Below are 18,944 nucleotides of genomic sequence, written 5' to 3'. Positions count from 1 at the left end.
AATAACATTCAAAGATGATTCGTGGAAAATGGATTGATAAAAAATGAAACATTCTGACTTTATCTTAACTTCATCCTAAGATTTTAACTGATAGGAGATATCTTTCATATTTTTGCGAAGTCGCGCTCTTTCGGCGTTGAACCGTCCAATTGCAAAAAACTTTGATCAGTTTGAATCAATTTTCTCTCAGTGCAATTCTGTGAGATTGGCTGACAGCGGGCACCACTGCCTGTGCTTACGGCACTCCCACATGTCGAGATTTGCCAGGGGCGGCAAGCGAAGCGAGAAACCTGTGTAAAAACCGAAAGGGTTGAGACAGAAAAACGAATAAATAGTCGAATAGAGAAAAAGTCGAGACAGAGAGACAGAAAGAAGATAGTTAAGAAGATTTTTGTCGAGCTTTAGAAGAAAAAATTGGGATTCAGAGAATCGAGAACGAAAGCGATAAAAGGCGAGCGAAAGGTAAAGTCAGGCTGGGCGAGAGAAAATCTTATTGCAGCGGTCGAGCGTGGATCGCTAGAGATAAAACATTGTATAAGATTGTCAGATAATTTGTCGAGCAAATTAAACGTCGGATCTTTCTGTATAATCGTTTATTGAAAATACGAGCGTGTTTTATGTTTTGTAATGGTTAAATAATATACATATGTGATCGTGGTAAATATTGATATGAGGATTTTTTTTATTGACCTTTATTGACCTTACGAATGAATTTGAAAAGACATTTATTAGGTCGGCGAAAGAATGGTTGAACGAGAGCTATTCAGACAATCAATTTTATTCCTTATCAGAAATAGGAGTTAAACAAAAAGTTATGGTTATTACGATTAATTATCTTACAATCTGAAGGTAGATCTGATCAGCGACAATCTCGACGCACGCGCAGCGACACGTGATTTGAATTTGAACATGCAACGAGCGTCAGTCCAGCGCCGACTGTTGCGGACATGATGGTTTGTGTGTCGTTTAAGTGCGACAGTAGGGTTTGTTTTAGCTTCGATTAAATTGAACGAACCGGCGAAGTACAAAATTCATTCGCGATGTCTGATAGTATTAAGGTAGCTATCAAAGTTAGGCCTCTTATCAAGCGAGAGAAAGACGAAAATTTGCCGATACAATGGGTTAGTCAAGGAAACGCTATCGTGGCCGTTGACACGGAGATAAAGAAACGAGGCGATGGAGGATTCCAATTCGGTAAGATGCGAATGTGAATTTCAATATTATACTTGACAACATCTACGATTTCATGTTCGGAATGTCTCTCTCAAGAATAACTACAGTTCCAGTGAAATTAAATTTATTCCTCTGAGCTGCATGTTTTCAATTATTATTTCATATTTTTTCTTTTAATTCTTAAGTGCATATTGTTCTAGCATTTTATTTGACAATATAATACTATGAAAACATCCGTTATTTACAGCACTTTTGCTTGATTCATATTATATACAATGTTGGAGGTTATAATTCTCCTGAATAAATATTTACTATACATCATCTTTTGCACATTGGTGACATGTTATCTGTATTAATATGTTTATTTCATTTGCAGATCATATTTTTGATATGGATGCTAGCAACAACGATGTGTTCTGCAGCATTGTTAGTCCTATTGTTGATGCTGCTGTGAGTGGATTTAATGGTACAGTTTTTGCTTATGGACAAACCAGTTCTGGCAAAACATATACTATGATGGGTACAGAAGAAGAAAATGGAATAATACCATTGGCTATCAAACGAATGTTTGATGCTATAGCTAATACTCCAAGACGCGAGTTTCTATTAAGGTTGGTATATTTCTCATAATCATAAGATAGCTTTTCACAGCTTTCTATTTTCTTTCTTTTTGAAAAGAATTTATCCATGCAATAACAATGATACAAATTCTTTGTTAGCTTAACAATTTAACAATCTGTTGATCTTTTAGGGTGTCTTATTTAGAAATTTATAATGAAAAAATTAATGATCTGTTGAGTAAACAGATAGATTTAAAAATACATGAAGATATAAATGGTCAAGTGTTCGTAAGATGCAAGGAAGAGGTTACGAATAGCCCAGAAAATATATTTTCATTAATGAGTAAGGGTAATAAAAATAGAAGAATAGGAGAAACAAATATGAATGAACGAAGTAGCAGGAGTCATACAATATTTAGAATTGTAAGAATGCTCTCTTTATTAATTTCTTTTTTTAACCTTATATATGAAATGTTATATATGAAATGTTTGGTAAAACGGTTTACACATGTCGTAAATCTTAAACATGACGAAATTGTTTATTGTAGACAATTGAGAGTCGAGAAGCTGATGCTGGTTCGGATGGTGCAATACAAGTATCGCAATTGAATATGGTGGACCTTGCAGGTTCGGAAAGAGCACGACAAACTGGTGCTACTGGGGAGCGTTTTAAAGAAGGACGCCATATTAATTTATCCCTTTCCACATTAGCATTAGTTATTAAGCAATTGAGCGAATCACAAGATTCGCAGAAATATATTAACTTTCGAGATAGCAAATTGACAAGGTTGCTTCAGACATCTTTAGGTGGCAATGCAATGACAGCAATCATTTGCGCGGTAACACCTGCCGCACTAGACGAGACTCAATGCACATTGTCGTTAGTATTTTGTCTCAGAAATAATTTATATATTGTATATATATTATAACGTCTATCAGATATATAAGTTTGTTGGTTAACAAACAGGTTTGCATCCAGAGCCAGAAGCATAAAGAACAAGCCTGAACTTAACGAAGTTATGTCCGACGGTGTTCTCTTGAAACGATATGCAAAACAAATAGATAAATTGCAGATGGAATTGGAAGTAAGCATAACAAAGTGTTGTAAATATGTGGAAATTTTTTAGGAAAAAATCATGAAAAGAGTAATATGAGTCCGCTCATCTTTTTCTTTTTTAGTTAGCTGTAAATATAATTTATTCCTATCATTATAGAACTGCAAAGTCTGTTCAGTTAATTTTTTTCTTTTTTCTCATATGTAAACAATGTACATAGTCATCGACTAACAACATTTCATCCTTAACCCATATTGCTACCATTAGCTAACTAGAGATATTTCCATCGAGATATTCTAGATTAATTGTTCGCATGTATCATTATTATAGCTAATTACTAAAATAATGAATTTTTATATTTATTCAAAAGGCTTCACTCTCTTAAGCTTCCTAACAATGTTACTCTGATCAAGCAATTTAATTACCTGAGTGTTTGCATGCCTAAGCAATCTTTCCTTATGTTTCCCTGTAAATTTTTATCTCTTTACTGATTGTTTCAACTCTGAGATCCTTATGCAGATCTTCATTACGAACGTACCATGGAGCATTAACAATGCACCTAAGCACTTCGTTTTGAAACCTCTGAATGCACATTATGTTTGACAGTTTGGTCCAGTCCTAAAACTGTATACCATAGATTCATACAGGCTTCAATATCTGTTTATATAATAACAATTTATTTGGTATCGTCAATTGCGAATTTCTGCCCAATAGCCAATATATTTTTCTAAATTTGGTTCTTCTTCATATTTCTTTTTATCTATATGTTCTTTCCATCTAAGTTTAGTATCCAGATTCATCCCCAGGTATTTCACTACATTAGCATGCGGTATAGGGACTCCATTTAGATTGATTGGCAAATAATCTATATTTCTATTAATATAATTAATATGGACGGATTTACTTTCATTTAGTTTTATGCACCGTTTCCTTGTCCAGGCATTGGCTTCATTTATTGCTGCTTATTCAGTTAATATATGTGATAAATTTACCTTTTCAGAGGGTAAAACAACAAAATTGGTGTGTTGAAGTGCAAGAGATGGAATCTAAGATGCAGGAAAAAGATCGTATCAATGAAGAATTGGAAGAGCGAATCAGATTATTACAGACGCGAATAGTCGCTGGTGATAATCGTTCAACACAACACAACGTTCAAGAGTCGTTTAAAGCTAAAGCGAAACGAAGAAGGACATGGTGCGGTAACACACAAGCTGGTGCACACAAGCTGAATACATCTACGTTTCAAACGTCTGCAAACTTGTCGCCGATCAAAGAAATGTCACCTCTGCGTAATAAGAGTAGCTCAATCGAATCGTCTGGTATTATGGATTCATGTAAGTTTAATTAATTTTTATTTGAAACAATTTGGATATTTTGATAGGTCCAACTATGTGTGTTAAAACTTTTCTACACGACTGTTATAGCTTTCCAAATAGCTTATGCAGATTTTGAGTTGGAACTTATGAAAAGCGAGGCGGATCGTGACGAGGAGATAAGTGACGATGATACATTTGTAACGTATCGCAGGAACAACCGCGTAAAATTTAAAGATGACATAATCGTCCACAAATCGCCCTACAGTCGTGACAATTCTACCGTAACTCCTGAGAAGACTGACACATGCACTCAGACTCACTCAGGGTAAGTAACAGAAAGATGGATATTTTATTGTCGATCTTTTTTACGATTAATCTTATCGCTTGTCATTATTTATAAGCAGCAGATCTCCTGGCACACCAAAGGAGAAGTTGCGAGAAAAGATGCACGAGTTGAAGAAAGAAATAAAGGAGCTTCGGGAATTTACGATTTTGGAGAAACAAATGTATTGCGAGGATCATAATCTCAAACTGGAAGAGACCCTCATCAAGTTAGCTGCGTTGGAAAAGCAGGTGGAAAACTTAGTGTCCGATAGAGATGCTTTCGAACATATAGCGTCCGAGCTTCGTAAAAAATTGACAACAGCTGAGCTACGTTGCGCCTCCGCGGAGGATAAACTGAACATACAAATGATGGAGTTGCAGAAGATACCCGAGTTACAGGAAAGACTCGCGCAATTGTCCGCGCAGGAAATCGAGGCACAACACATTCCCGAGCTACAGGAACGGATAAAAATTCTCGCAGCTGAAAAGGACGGATACGAACATGTCGCGGCTGAATTACGAAAGAAGCTCAATGAAGCCGAGCAACGCAACATTCTGTTGGACGATAAATTAGCAGCGCAGATTGCGGAGGAAGAACCACTCATACGGTTTTCGATTGGAAACGAGTCTGTAGAGCAAACAGAAGTAAAAACTCTGATGTCCGAAAAGGACGAATTGCAACGTAAAGTATCTGCTCTTCAAAGTAAGCTGGCCGAAGCTGAGGCATGTAACAACTCGTTGAACAATCAATTGAAGGAACAGCAATCAATACACTATCAAAATGTTCGGGATATGGAGGAACGATTTAATAATCTCGCGTCTGGGAAGAGTGAACTGGAGAATATCGTTCAGAAACTGCAGGATACATTGAGAGATATGGAACAAAGTAATGAATCACTAACATGTAAATTGTACGAACAGGAGATGGAAAAGTTGCAATATCAGGAAGAACGAACTCAACAACTCATATCTGAGAGGAAAGAGGTCAAACTCATCGTCGGTGAGCTTCGGGGCAAATTGGATGAAATGGAAATAACGACTACCTCAATGAAGGGTGAAATAGATGAGCATCAGCATTGCGCGCAGAGATTTGTGCAGCTGGAGAAACAGATTCAGGACATCACAGCGGAAAAGATGGAATGCGAACAGATTAACGATGAATTGAAGAACAAATCGAAAGAAACGGAACTGGCGAATGACTTTCTGAAGAGCAAACTGGACGAACAACAACAGATTTATGGTTTAGAAAAGCAGATAGAGGACTTGGTGACTGAGAAGAAAGAACTCGACGGTACGGTCACGGAATTTAAGGACAAATTGGAAGAGACGGAGCTGACGAACAATATATTGCAGAAGAGGTTAAATGAACATACGACGACCACATCAGAACTCGATGATCTATTGTACGTATCTTCAACCGATACTCTTACGTTGGAAAATAGCGGATCCGAGCACACTGTTGCCAAGACGCAAATAGAATTAAAAGAAAAGGAACCATATGATAGTTTGAGCGAAGAGAAGCTAAGCGAAGCGCCGATTAGTATCGACAGTATCGAACAAGAAGAAGCTAAATCATGCAGCGGTTCAACGAAAGATCATGTAGACAACGTGTCGGAATTCACGATACGTGAGTCGCGAGTTGAGCTGGCTGAGGTTGAACATCGCAGCTCCGTTCGACATGACTTGAACAGGGAACAATCGTACTTGCAAAGAATTCAGGAACTAGAGGCACAAGTCGCGAAATTGACGTCTGAGAAAGACAAGCAGGAACAGATACCTGCAGAGCTGCATGAACAATCGTTAAAGAGCTTCTCAGAGAAGGAGGAGAAGTCAGCGGTCGGTGAAAAAGACGAGGTTGATGAGGTTGCTCGCCTGAGAAGCCGTGTAAGAGACCTGCAGATCATCGTCCAGGATATCCAGAACGAGAACGCACATCTGAAGGAGCATATGTCGTCAAGATCGATGATGTCAGAGCACGAAGATGACTTGTACACCAGCGACTTGTCTAAGATCGACTTGTCGAGCACGAGAATGTCTGTCGAGGAGGACAGCGCCAAGTTGTCCGCCGACCTCGTCACGAAGACGCAGGAATTGGACGAAATTAAGCACGACGTGCGAAGCTTGAAGGAAGATATCGAAAATCTACAGAAAACAATCTTGCTGTTGACCACCGAGAACACTGAGTTGGCGAACAAACTGTCAGCAGAGAAGGCGTGTGCCGACAAGTCCACCGCACATTTACAAAAAACGATCGACGAGCTATACGTGCGGAACTCGAAGATCACGGACGAGAAAATCGAACTAGAGAACAACGTGGTGACGCTCAACGAGCAGATACAGACACTTCGTTCGAAGATACCGGAGATCAACTTGGATGAAGAACAGAAGATGCTCAAGTACAAGGAGCAGATTGACGCGTTGACCGCCAAGAACACAGAACTGCTATGCAACGTCGCAGACAGGATAAAAGAACTTGAGACGTTGAAGGAGAGTAAATCTCTCCTGTACGAACATGATTGTATGTATAAGGATAAGCTGATGGATCTTATGCAGAAGCACGAATATTTGATGAACGAGAACAACGAGCTCTCGACTGATCTGATGGATAAGATCGAAGAAAACGACAGTCTCAGGCAAGAGTACGATATCTTAAAAAATAAACTGGAGTTGTCTCTGAAGAATAAGGAAGACGTGAGCGACAACGATATGGATCAATTGAAGACTGAGAACACATTGCTGAAGACCGAGCTGATGGAACTGAAAGCCAACGTGAAAACGTTAACGGAAGAAAATACGAAGATGTCCACTCAACTGGTAGAAACAATAGAGGACTTGGATAACGCGCGGATAGCTAATTCGCACAACAATAGTCTGCATCTGTCGACGATATTTAATACTACAACGACGAACGATACGATGAACAAGTCCGTGTCAGACGGCAAAAACACCGAGACGAGAATCTTGAATCTGCAAGAGGAAGTCAGCCAACTCACGCATCTTAACAGGAAGCTTAGTGATCTCAAGTTGAGCACCTGCACTCAGTGCACACACTTGAAAGAGCTGATTGAGAATCGAAGAATGCTAAAACTCGAGGTAAAATCCCTCAGTCACAAACTGATGGATCTGCAGAAGAAGTTCGACCGCAAATCCGCGAGAACAGACGCGCTCATCATGAAGGCAAAGGAGGATATTAACAGCAGTCTTTGCAATTCATCTATCAACGCCAGTTTCTCAGAAACTATGAACGTCACCTACTTTGAAGAGCAGCTAGAATGCATAAGCAACGACATACAATCTCTGAAGGAAGACGACAATAAACTCTCGGATCTGTGTAAGGAGAAGTGCGACGAAGTCGAGGAACTTCATATCAGTAGCATCACGGACTCTGCGTTTACTGACGACGAGAGTTCCAACGTGAAGAAGCTTCCAAGCAAAACCACATTGAGATTGGACAATATCGAGAAAGTTATGAGCAGTTTGCAGAACGAGTTGCAAGATTTAAAGAGGAATAACCTGAGCGTCAAGATGGATCTCGGTAAATTCGCCAGCGAGAAAGAATCTCTGCTGGACGAAATTAATTCGTTGAGAATCGCCAACGAACAGTTGCTGCAGAAGCTATCGGAAAACGAATTATCACTTACTACCACGTCGGAAAAGGCGAATATCCTCGAAAATGAGATGACTGATATGACTAATCGGCTGCAAGAACGTACCACGAGGTGTACCGAGATCGAGAATGCAAAACTAGTTCTCGAAGTTGAGGTAGAGATGCTTCAAGAAAATAAAGTAATGAAAGAACAGACGATAGACGAATTACGTCAGAATCTTTCTTGTCTGCAGCATGAACTGGATCTGGTAAAGGAACAGAAAGAAGAAATAGTCAGTAGCAACAACTTCTTGGAGCAAGAATATGAAAAAAAGCTAAAGTTGCTCATGACGACAAACGAGGAGTTAGCCAATTCCAAGACAATTGCTGCGCAAGAATTCGACAGTTACTCCAAAGAATCGGAAAGCAGACTGCTGGAACTGACGGAGAAAATAAGCAAGTGCACTTCCGAGAACGAGTATCTGAAGCAGGAATTGATCAGGCTGCGCGACATCGAAGATAAACTTGAAAAGATAAAAAGCGAATACCAATCCAAGTTTCAGCAAGATAAGGAACTAACCGAGGACAACAAGAAGCTTAAGGAGGTATTGAACACTACCTCTCAGAATATCATCAAAGAAATTCAGTCGCTGAAACCGAAAGTCGAGACCTACGAATTCTCGGATAAGTCGGTAAACGAGTTGTTTCAGATGTTCTTGCAGACAATTCTGACGAAGGAGAAGGAGATCGTGAAGAGCATGCAGCAACATTTTGACAAGGAGAAGCACAAGCTCGAAGATCAGAAACAGCAGAGCGTGGACGCGGAGAAACGCACCACGCTGTGGGCGAAGGAACTGGAAAGCGAGATAGAGAAGCTCCAGGGTGACCTATCTAAGCGAGAGAGCATATCTGACGGACTGCAGAAGGAGGTCGCGCGACTGCAACAGCTTCTGGATGAAAACGGTCAGGATAGGAACGCATTGAAAGAGAAGATCAGCCTGCTCGAGACGGACCTCAGCAACCTGCAGGTCGAGTTCGACAAGTATTCAAAGAATGGCACTATGAAGGAGGAGGCTATCATCAATGCGCAGAAGCGAGAGAAACAGGCGCAAGAAACGGTCAAGAATAAAGAAGCCGAGTTCGAGATGAAGTTGAAATCAGAAAAGGAGGCATACAACAGACGCGTGGAAGATCTCGCCTGCACAATAGAGTCGTTCAAGACGAAAAATCTAGAGTTGACAGGCAGCATCGAGGGTCTCACGGCTAATCAAACGCAACTGAAGAATATCATTGACCTGAAGACCAACGAGCTCATAAAGAGCAATCAGATTATTCAGAAGATGCAGTCAGAATCGGAGCAGCTGACGGACGCCTACAACGATTTGAATCAGGAGTTGGAGGCGACAAAGTCGCGTGTCGCGGAAATCATGAATCTCCTGAAGACCAAGTGCGACGAGCTGACAGAGTATAAAAACAATATCGAGACGCTCATGCACGAGAATAAGTTCCTCAAGCAACAGATCAGCGAACGAAAAGCCAATGTGGATCAATACAAAACCGAGATGGAGGCTCTGAAGTTGGCTAACGAGAAAGCGGTCGACGTGATCAAGGACAAGCTGAACTTGGCGGAGCTGAAGAACGCTGAGCTGAATAAACAAATAGCCGAATTGAGTAGCAAGAACGCTATCTTGACGGAGGAGCTGAAGAACTTGAACAGCGATCATGAGACCTTACGATCCAAGTGCATCATGTTGGAAAAGAGAGTTCGCAACAGTACTAGTAAGATCCAGGCGGAGGAACAAATGGAAGAACTAAAAGATTTGAACAGATCGCTGCGAAACAACCTTGATGGCGCCAGCAATCGTATAACGGAGCTGCAGACGGCCAAGACTGATCTCATGAAACAACTGGTCGTGCTAAATAGCCAATATGAGTCAATGTGTAAGGAAAACGAAAAGCTGAAAGACACGCTGTCGTCCTATAAGTCCAAGTACAACGATGCGAACGCGTCCAGTGAGAAGTACGATACTTTGTTGCGGGAGAAGAATCAAGTCGCCTTGGAATTGGAGGCGATGAAGGTGCAGTTGAACCAACGAGACCGAGATATCGAAAAACAAGCGAGCAAGATAAAGGAGTTAACAAAAAGGAACATGGAACTCGACCAGGAGTCGGAGGACTTGGCGGAGGTGATCCGTCAGAATGACGCGGAGCATGCAAGAGTGGAAGATCGATACTACTCGTGCTGTCTCGAAGTAGATACGCTGAAAGAAAAGATCGAGATACTCGAGAAGAAAAATCAGAATCTCCTTTTATCGCAAACCGCGCAGAATACCAATCCGATGCTCACCGACAAAACTGAGAAGTGCCACGACGATATGTGCAGCTGTGCCATGTTGAAGGACAAGATATGCGAACTACAGTCAGACGTAGTATGGAAGAATGGGAAAATCGCGACATTGGAGCTGCAGATACGCAGCGGCAGTTTCCCGTATCAAACTAAGTGCAAAGAGTTACAGGAACACTTATCGATCTATAGTAACAAGGTATTTTTCATTGAGTTTCCACGCTGTTCCCCACGAGAACGCTCGATTTCGGCATCTATTTACTAACGCGAATGTGTTCTATTTTTACAGAACAGCGAGCTGAAAGCGGAGGTCAAACGGCTCCAGCTAGCGATGCTGCGCACCAGTGCGAAGGAATGTGACGCGTGTAAGGAGAGGCTTGTAAATAGGAGAAATCAGGCGTGTCAGACAATTGCGGACAATGTAGTGCGATTCTGCAGCACGAGTAGCGGCATTATCGACGTAAGTATCATCTAATAACCAATGGAACTGTATGAATAAAGGAAAGAGGCATATGTAAAGACGGAAACGCAAGCGTGGTGTTTCCTCTGTTTTTTGTCGGTTGTTGCAGTATTTTTATGTTTCTATTATATAGTCTTCATTATATATTTCTAAATGTTTCGTGTATATCATCTTGTACAGGAGGAATTAAGAATAGTGAAATTGGAGAAGGAGAAGAAAATTATGAAGGATGTATGTCGTTCTCGATCGAAAACCATAAAAGAGCTTCAGAAACGATTAGAGGAATACGAAACGTTGTGGCAATCCAAATAACCGACCTGCGAGACCGTTTCTTCTTTTGGTATCAGCGCATATCATCGACCAAATTTTATATTTTAGTATTACGTAAACCCGATATACTGCTTTATCACGCGCGATTTGATAAAAATTAGATTTAATATGAGTAAGCAAGAGAGTGTAACGTACAATGTAAATATAATCAAGAAGTTACACGAGATGAGGACAACGTAGTTTTATATATTTTTGTAATATGATATTGTATGAATTCAACTATTTTGTATACACCAATTTTTCATATAATAACAATATATTTTTCGCCAGTTTTACACTTTTCGAAGACAATAGAAGATCTGTGATATAAAGTAATTAGATTTTTAACTTTTGTCGGGATATAGGATTGTATATATGGAAGGTATTACGACTGAATTCTCGACAAATCAGTAGTTACGAACTTCAATTTTATAGCCATTTGACTACTACTAGATGTGCCTACTCGCGCATATTTGATATGAAGAATATCTCTGTACTATTTTTTATACCTGAATAATTTGAGAATAATGCTATAGTCTACTGATGCAGAACTGCATATTTACCCATGTACTGAACTTATGTCAGTTTGTATAACATAATGAAGAGTATGAGAGATAAAATCGTCTGAATTGTAAAAAAAGTTCGTAAACAAGAAAAACATGATAAAATGTATTGTCATTCCAAGTTATAAACAATTAAATATATAATAATGATATACGTGATAATAATGAAATAAGTGATTTTAGCAAAATGCTTTACTCGAGGAAAACATAATATAGGGATAGTTTACTTTATAGCTAACGCCTCAATATAGAAAAAAAAATATATATGCAAATATAATTTTATTTTTAAATTTTGCTAATTACTTTATACATACCAACATAATTGAAAAAAAAATGGAAATAATTGTAATTAATGTAACAAAAGAATTTTGTGCAAAACGCTTTTTGCGCAAGTTATATAAGTTAGAACATTAGTAATAGCCGCGTCATGCTTCTCAGACTGATTTTTTTTTTTTTATGTGAACGATTAATTTCTTGTGTGAAACATCATTAATACTCTCGCTTATATATTTGAAACATTTTGCTAAAATAATTTTATAAACAGTTTTGGATATTCAAATGTAACATTTTATTTCGGAAATATACTATTTTTACAATTATATATTCTAAGATTTGTCGATTTTCAATTTCTTCGGTTTGTATCTCATTGCATGCTTACGTATTCTCTTCGTACCGACTTTTGTTTTGAACAGATCTGAAATAAAAAAAAAAATGTTACATAAAAATCAAGTGGACTCAAATCTATTTGAACGTAGAAAATAACAGTGATAAGTATATTTAGAATTAACAAATGTCCACGTTTTAGTCACCTTCATCAGGTTCCTCGCCAACTTCGTCACGATAATGTTGCGCATCGTCATCCTCCACTTCGTTATTTTCGGTAGATTCTTTTGCGATTTTTTCTAAGAGCATCTCGCTTTCTCTTTTCTTTTGGATACCTTTGAGCGATTTTTCCTTGTGTTCCTGCTTTTGCTCTTCTTTCTTTTTCTTGTTGTCTTCTTGAATCTTTTTTCTTTTTTCTTTCAATTTCCTTTTCTTCTCTCTCCTCTTCTTTATCGCAAGTTTCTCCTCGTCCGTTTTGTGTATAAGTTCATGGAAAAGTATTTCACCATCAAGAAGACCATTTTCTATTTTTATTAACTGAAAAACATAATATTATACATATATCATGGACATCATATAGATGTCCATGTAAATCTTTCAAAATATCAATTTCGATTAATTCACCAACCTGTAACGTTATTTTCGGTCCCAGTTCGAATAATTTAATCGCACTTGTAGAGTTAGCATGATTCCCCCTTGAAGACAAGTCTTGTGATAATTTAACGTGACTGACCTCATCGTCCTCTGCCTCACTTTCAGACATAGTTGATTTTGTCAAGAAATCCGAAATGTCTTGACATCTAGACAAATCTGGTATTTTTGCTTGCACTAATTTTTTAACACCCCTTGATAAACCCACAGGCACAACCTTAATAACATAATGCCTGAAGTCAATGGTTTTTGATATAGTGTTATAATTTAAGCACACGCAACGGCGAATTGTGCTTAGATTAACCTGCAATGTTATCAATTTATCAAAATTATATGTTTATTGATAAACTGATTATAATTTGTAGAACTTACAGTAGTCAGATTTATAGTTGGGAACATATTCTGGAATGTAGTAGCTATAAGCTTCAAATGCATACCTTCCCCACTGAAATTATTTAAAACAACTAAAGGGAAAGTTTTGAAAGCTTCTTCATACACCAATTGCTTCTTCAACATGGATACCACATCTCTTGCCAAAGAGAAGTTATGTATTTTGAAAGTAAGAGTTGGTCCTCTGGGCAGTCTGTCATAATAATTAAGAGTCATTATTTCATAGGTAGAACTAAAGAATTCTTAGATGTCTTTCTGAAGAAAAAAAAGAAACAAAGTTTCAATGCAATCTGATGTGACTAAAATGAATAAATCTTTTGATATATTTTCCTAAAAAATATTATACCTAGAAAGCTTGAGATACATTCCCAATTCTGTTTTTGTAAATATACACATATGGCTAACATGAAGTACACTTGCGACAGAAACAAAATCTTTTATGGTGTTTTTCTTGCGAGCTTTCAAGGATGAAGCTGTAAAAGGATCCATAACTCTGCGAAAATCTTTAGTAAGTTCAACAATATGTTCTCCTGGCAAACCACGATGAAATACAAAAGAATGTGGTGCTTGTTTTAATTCCTCCTTTTCTTCCAAGTTTATATGCTTATTTCGCTTGACACATCGGCCCTGAGAGAGAGAAAATAGTCATACTGTCATGTGAAATTTTTAAAATTCTGTGATAAGCTGACAATTTACTTATAAATACATCGATATTGTACACGCGAATAAACTGCACGTAAATGTTTAATGATTCTTTTATTAACATTAGGTAAATATTCTTAACACTTTTATTAAATTATTTATATGTATTTTATTCAAAATAAATAATAAAATACCTTTTTGTGACGTCCCATCTTCTTCTTAGGTTAGATTCTTTACCACGTGTTTAATATCTGATAATTATGAAGAAAGTTAGAATAAAAGATCAAGATTCAAGAATAAATTAGTTATACACAATAATTAACAAAATAAAAAAAATAATTTTATTCGATAACTCTTTCGAACAATAACTTACAACACGTTATAAACAAAATAATACGATCACGATGCACAAAAATGTAGATATGCGACTCCAGTGATCCTAAAGCTCGTATCCCACTACAGGTTGTGTTGGGATTACAGTTGGATGTTGAAAATCTAACCGAACAGAGCGTAGCAATTCGCCGGCCAGGTTGCAAGTCATAGGCCGCCTTCAGTAGAAAAAGTTGCTTACTAAGGCCCAGTTCCACAAAATCAAGTTTAAACCGTGATTATCTGAACTGACGTTATACTTAACGGCATGGTTAAACTTATATCGCGTTCCACATCATGTTTTTAACCGTAGTTTACTTAAACCTATAGTCTGTATGAAGAAACTGTCAAAGACTTCTCTTTCTTTTCAAACGTAGAGTATGATTGGTTGTTGCTAATAGTGAAAAGAGGGAAAATTGAAATAAGTTGGATGCTATGACATCTAGTAGAGAACAATATATCTGTTTCGTATGAAGTAAACACTAACCAACATTAACATTTGCTGTATTTGTATATAAGTATTAATTTATTAAAAGGTGGAAGTCCAGTGTTAATAATAATCAATTGGTTTATATTATTGATTTGATTGCATTTATCATATAATAATTGACTTTTATATATAGTTTTATACTCTGTTTTAGAATATAATCTATCGAAGCAAAAAACCGAATATTTTAAATTAAATTTATATACTTACTGTTCTGTTTTATGAGAAATTTCATGCTCGATTTCAGCTAGAACTGCAATAACAGATTCTTTTGATAATCTAAATCGTGCATGAAAATTGACATTATCAAATTCTTCCAAATATGATGGTCGTCTTATTCTTATATTTCTTGTCCGTTGATAAATTAGGTTTTCAAAATCTTCATCTTTAGATGAAGATAATATGTATTCTAAAGCCATATCTCTTTGGTGTTCAAACGTTCAAAATATTTGTCAACTGAACTCCAAAACCGGGATAGTCATACATTTTTTCCTCAAATTGATGGTACTGCAGTGTTAAACTTCGTTTAAATTCATTAAACGCCCAAAGTTTTGGGTTTAACTTTAACTGTGAGAAATCAACGTTAACCATGGTTTAAGGCAGTTGTGGAATGCAATTTTTCGTCTAAACTAGGGTTAACGAGTTAAGCTAAGACACCATGCATGCGGTGAACTGCGGCAAACGGTTGCGGTGACCAATCAGGAGACAGACGCATGCCGGAGCTTGCCGCAACCGGACTTGCGCCTCCCTCCTGATTGGTCACCGCAGCATTTGCCGCAGCTCACCGCATGCATGGAGTCTTAGCTTAAGACTCCATGCATGCGGTGAACTGCGGCAAACGGTTGCGGTGACCAATCAGGAGGGAGGCGCAAGTCCGGTTGCGGCAAGCTCCGGCATGCGTCTGTCTCCTGATTGGTCACCGCAACCGTTTGCCGCAGCTCACCGCATGCATGGAGTCTTAGCTTTAGCTTAAAACTTCGTTTACAGTAAAGGCTCGTCTACATTAGTTGTAAGAGTAAGGCTGTAAGGTTGCAAGGCACGAAATAAAATATTTTCATTCGCTGACAGCTTACGTTACAGCCTTACAGCCTTACTCTTACAGCTAATGTAGACGAGCCTTAAGTTGTGGAACCGGGCCTTAAGGCTCGTCTACATTAGCTGTAAGAGTAAGGCTGTAAGTTGCAAGACACGAAATGAAACATTTTCATTCGCTGACAGCTTACGTTACAACCTTACAGCCTTACTCTTAAGGCTCGTCTACAATAGCTGTAAGAGTAAGGCTATAAAGCTAAGACTCCATGCATGCGGTGAGCTCCGGCAAACGGCTGCGGTGACCAATCAGGAGACAGACGCATGCCGGAGCTTGCCGCAACCGGACTTGCGCCTCCCTCCTGATTGGTCACCGCAGCCGTTTGCCGGAGCTCACCGCATGCATGGAGTCTTAGCTTTAGGCTGTAACGTAAGTTGTCAGCGAATGAAAATATTTCATTTCGTGTCTTGCAACCTTACTCTTACAGCTAATGTAGACGAGCCTTTACTCTTACAGCTAATGTAGACGAGCCTTTACTCTTACAGCTAATGTAGACGAGCCTTTATTCTTACAGCTAATGTAGACGAGCCTTTACAGCTAATGTAGATGAGTCTTTAGAGGGTTAAACAAACTAAAAATGAGGTTATGTCAACAGCTACGATCTGTCATATTTAGTTGAATGTAGGTTGGTCAACAATATGAACATAAAAATAATTAATTCAAAAATATCAATACACCGTTTTCTAGTGCCATCTAAACCTAATTTACAAAATTTATGCATAGATCTAATATTATATACAGCTGGCAAGATTTTGCAGTTAGATTTTTGTTACCTATATTTTGTTTTGTTTACTTACTATTATATTATTATATTAATATACATATATATATATGTGTATATATATATTATTATATATGTCTTGTTTTGTTTACTTATAGAACCTGTGAATGCTGATGTAGATGATAATATGACTATTAATGTAGTTGCTGATGTAGTTCCACAGAATACAAATAACGATAAAAAAGATACAAGTATTGCGTCAAATTCAGTATGTTGTGAACACTACTAGAAGAGATAGAACGACATCTCTTATCCCTGGATGTGGTTATTGTAAGGAATATTTACCTTTATTTAGTTCTATGTATGCTGATTTTAAACAATTAAAATCCTTGACACATATTTAAACTGTTGTAGTTGTGAATCACTCAAAAAGTATTTCACCAAAGATATTTGACTCTCTGGAAAAGAAACGTTTGCGGAAGAAACTGCAGGACATAAGCGAGGTGTATGAAAAAAAAATAAAAGTTTTGCAACAAAAAGTTCGACGAAAGGAATCACGAATTATTTCCTTAAAAGCAATTCTGGACTCATTGAAGAATAAAAACTTAATAACGGGTGAAGAAAAAGAAATGTTACGAGACGTAGGTGGGTCAAATTGTAAAATATTGGGAAAACAACTACGTAAAAATAGAGGCAACTTCATAAATAAACAATCAGATAATTAACTTAAATCATTTACTCTAACATTGCATTATTAATATTTTAATGTATATTGATTTATAAATTAAATATTTTACTCCAAATATACCACACATGTACAATTGTTAATATAATATTTCTTACCTGTACATTTCGCGCATTTATGATTTATAACCAGTCATTGGTTTATAAGTACTTTATAGCCAATCATCTGTGCGGCACCAAATGTACTACATGACCATTTCCCTTGCCCTGCGCAATGGTTTCATCCCACTTACCCATAGTTCAGGTTCAGGTTCAAGCAGTGAAATATATACTATACTGGAACGAGAACGGCCCTCTAGAAGAAAACGGGACGAGAGAGATAGAAAATTGTAACCAGTCCGTCTTTTTCTATCACTGTACTTTTCGAGCTGAAAACATTCGCTGTATTCAGTACACAAATGTGAGTAAATATCGGATAATATATAGGCGTGTATGGTAAGCTTTATAAATCTTAATAATATGGAATAGTAATATATATATATTTATTTATATTATAATATATAAATCGCAAATGAGTTTTACTTAATATAAAATTATATAAATCATAGGTTTTATGATTATTGATTGTTTTATAATACATATAATTATAGGTTATTAAATGTGGCAAAATTGGAAATAGGAAAAGCAGGCAATAAAAATGGGCAAAAAATGTATTATTCAAGATTGTGTTAATTATCATCAATGTTTTTCAAATATTAGCTTTTAATAAGTATTTGTGTTCACTTTTGCATCTAACTATTTATATGTCTGAGCAATTATCCAAATTCTTTCACTATATTTATATACATATATATGCATAAGATATTTATAAACACAAAATAATAATAATTTACAAAATAATAATAATTTTAAATTATAGATTGCTAAGTAACGAGAAAGCACGCACAAAATGGCTTACTATAATTTCTTCATATATACCACAAATAGATATATCAAAAGAAGTATTTATTTGTGGTGCATATTTTACTGATGACAATTTTCAACCAGCATCAATGGAATTAATGAAAAGAATGTTAAAAAGAACTGCTGTTCCTACTATTTTTAAGAATTATAACATTTTGATCACAAAAAGGTAATTACATAGCTTTTAACAAAATATATAAGTATAAAATAAAAAATACAAATATTCTTCTAATTTATAAATTATTATAGGATCGTGAAGAACATAAAAATAGAATATTGAAAGATTTGAATGTTACATATAATTAAAACATAAATTTTAGTACATGTTCTGAACAGAAAATTGTAAGTAGCAATGTATTTAATCATTATTTATATCGTGTATATATGTATTTATATACAAGATTTGGTATTTTTTAAGGAAATGATTGACAGTGAAGTACAGTTGCAATTAAGAAGCAGTGTGGATGCTGAAGTTCAAGTTTCTCCAAAACGTTTAAGACGATCCGACAGGGAATTAGAATTAGAACGAGAAAATCGAAAGTTAAAGAAACGTTTATGTCGTCGAGAAGAACGCATAACATCTATGAAACACCTTATTAAATATCTAAAAGACAATAAACATGATACTGAAGGTGTGATAGAAGTCCTACAAAA

The 18,944-nt window shown here is 37.0% G+C and overlaps 2 protein-coding genes and 1 long non-coding RNA gene across 7 annotated transcripts; 2 read left to right on the top strand and 1 right to left on the bottom strand.

The window, feature by feature from the left end:
* The first annotated feature begins 737 nt into the window (after positions 1-737).
* Positions 738-12,289, top strand: LOC105183095 (kinesin-related protein 4). The gene is made up of 10 exons (XM_025306839.1): positions 738-1,194; positions 1,550-1,784; positions 1,925-2,156; positions 2,282-2,613; positions 2,701-2,818; positions 3,789-4,122; positions 4,213-4,429; positions 4,509-10,557; positions 10,648-10,818; positions 10,999-12,289. The coding sequence occupies exons 1-10, from the start codon at positions 1,041-1,043 to the stop codon at positions 11,128-11,130; spliced, it is 7,974 nt and encodes a 2,657-aa protein (XP_025162624.1). The 5' UTR covers positions 738-1,040; the 3' UTR covers positions 11,131-12,289.
* ppan (Brix domain-containing protein peter pan) lies at positions 11,318-14,429 on the bottom strand. The gene is made up of 7 exons (XM_011140967.3): positions 14,350-14,429; positions 14,171-14,227; positions 13,681-13,961; positions 13,317-13,527; positions 12,922-13,248; positions 12,500-12,830; positions 11,318-12,384 (listed from the first exon to the last, which is right to left on the bottom strand). Exons 2-7 carry the CDS (start codon positions 14,186-14,188, stop codon positions 12,296-12,298), a joined length of 1,257 nt encoding a protein of 418 aa, XP_011139269.1. The 5' UTR covers positions 14,189-14,227; positions 14,350-14,429; the 3' UTR covers positions 11,318-12,295.
* A 2,001-nt stretch (positions 14,430-16,430) lies between these two features.
* On the top strand, positions 16,431-18,630 carry LOC105183098 (uncharacterized). 5 transcript variants are annotated; one of them, XR_003114209.1, is made up of 6 exons: positions 16,431-16,543; positions 16,802-16,973; positions 17,058-17,288; positions 17,632-17,787; positions 18,247-18,459; positions 18,540-18,630. It is a non-coding gene; the product is annotated as an uncharacterized LOC105183098 (long non-coding RNA). The 5 variants fall into 5 exon arrangements; XR_003114207.1 differs by having other exon boundaries at positions 17,627-17,787; XR_003114208.1 differs by adding an exon at positions 17,978-18,037 and having other exon boundaries at positions 17,058-17,787.
* Positions 18,631-18,944: the final 314 nt, after the last annotated feature.

The sequence above is a fragment of the Harpegnathos saltator genome, unplaced genomic scaffold (assembly GCF_003227715.2).
Source record: "Harpegnathos saltator strain DR-91 unplaced genomic scaffold, Hsal_v8.6 scaffold806, whole genome shotgun sequence".
Taxonomy (NCBI): Eukaryota; Metazoa; Arthropoda; class Insecta; order Hymenoptera; family Formicidae; genus Harpegnathos; species Harpegnathos saltator.
This window is presented reverse-complemented; position numbering and strand designations above follow the sequence as displayed.

Bases quoted from the DNA above. Each gene is read 5' to 3' on its own strand.
- ppan (XM_011140967.3), bottom strand. The intron at 13,528-13,680 runs GTATAATATTTT...TTATTATGACAG, and splicing joins ATGTATCTCAAGCTTTCTAG to ACTGCCCAGAGGACCAACTC. The intron at 12,385-12,499 runs GTGACTAAAACG...TTTTTATTTCAG, and splicing joins TGGCGAGGAACCTGATGAAG to ATCTGTTCAAAACAAAAGTC.
- LOC105183095 (XM_025306839.1), top strand. From the start codon at position 1,041: ATGTCTGATAGTATTAAGGTAGCTATCAAAGTTAGGCCTCTTATCAAG. The intron at 1,785-1,924 runs GTTGGTATATTT...TTGATCTTTTAG, and splicing joins AGACGCGAGTTTCTATTAAG to GGTGTCTTATTTAGAAATTT. The intron at 10,558-10,647 runs GTATTTTTCATT...CTATTTTTACAG, and splicing joins TATCGATCTATAGTAACAAG to AACAGCGAGCTGAAAGCGGA.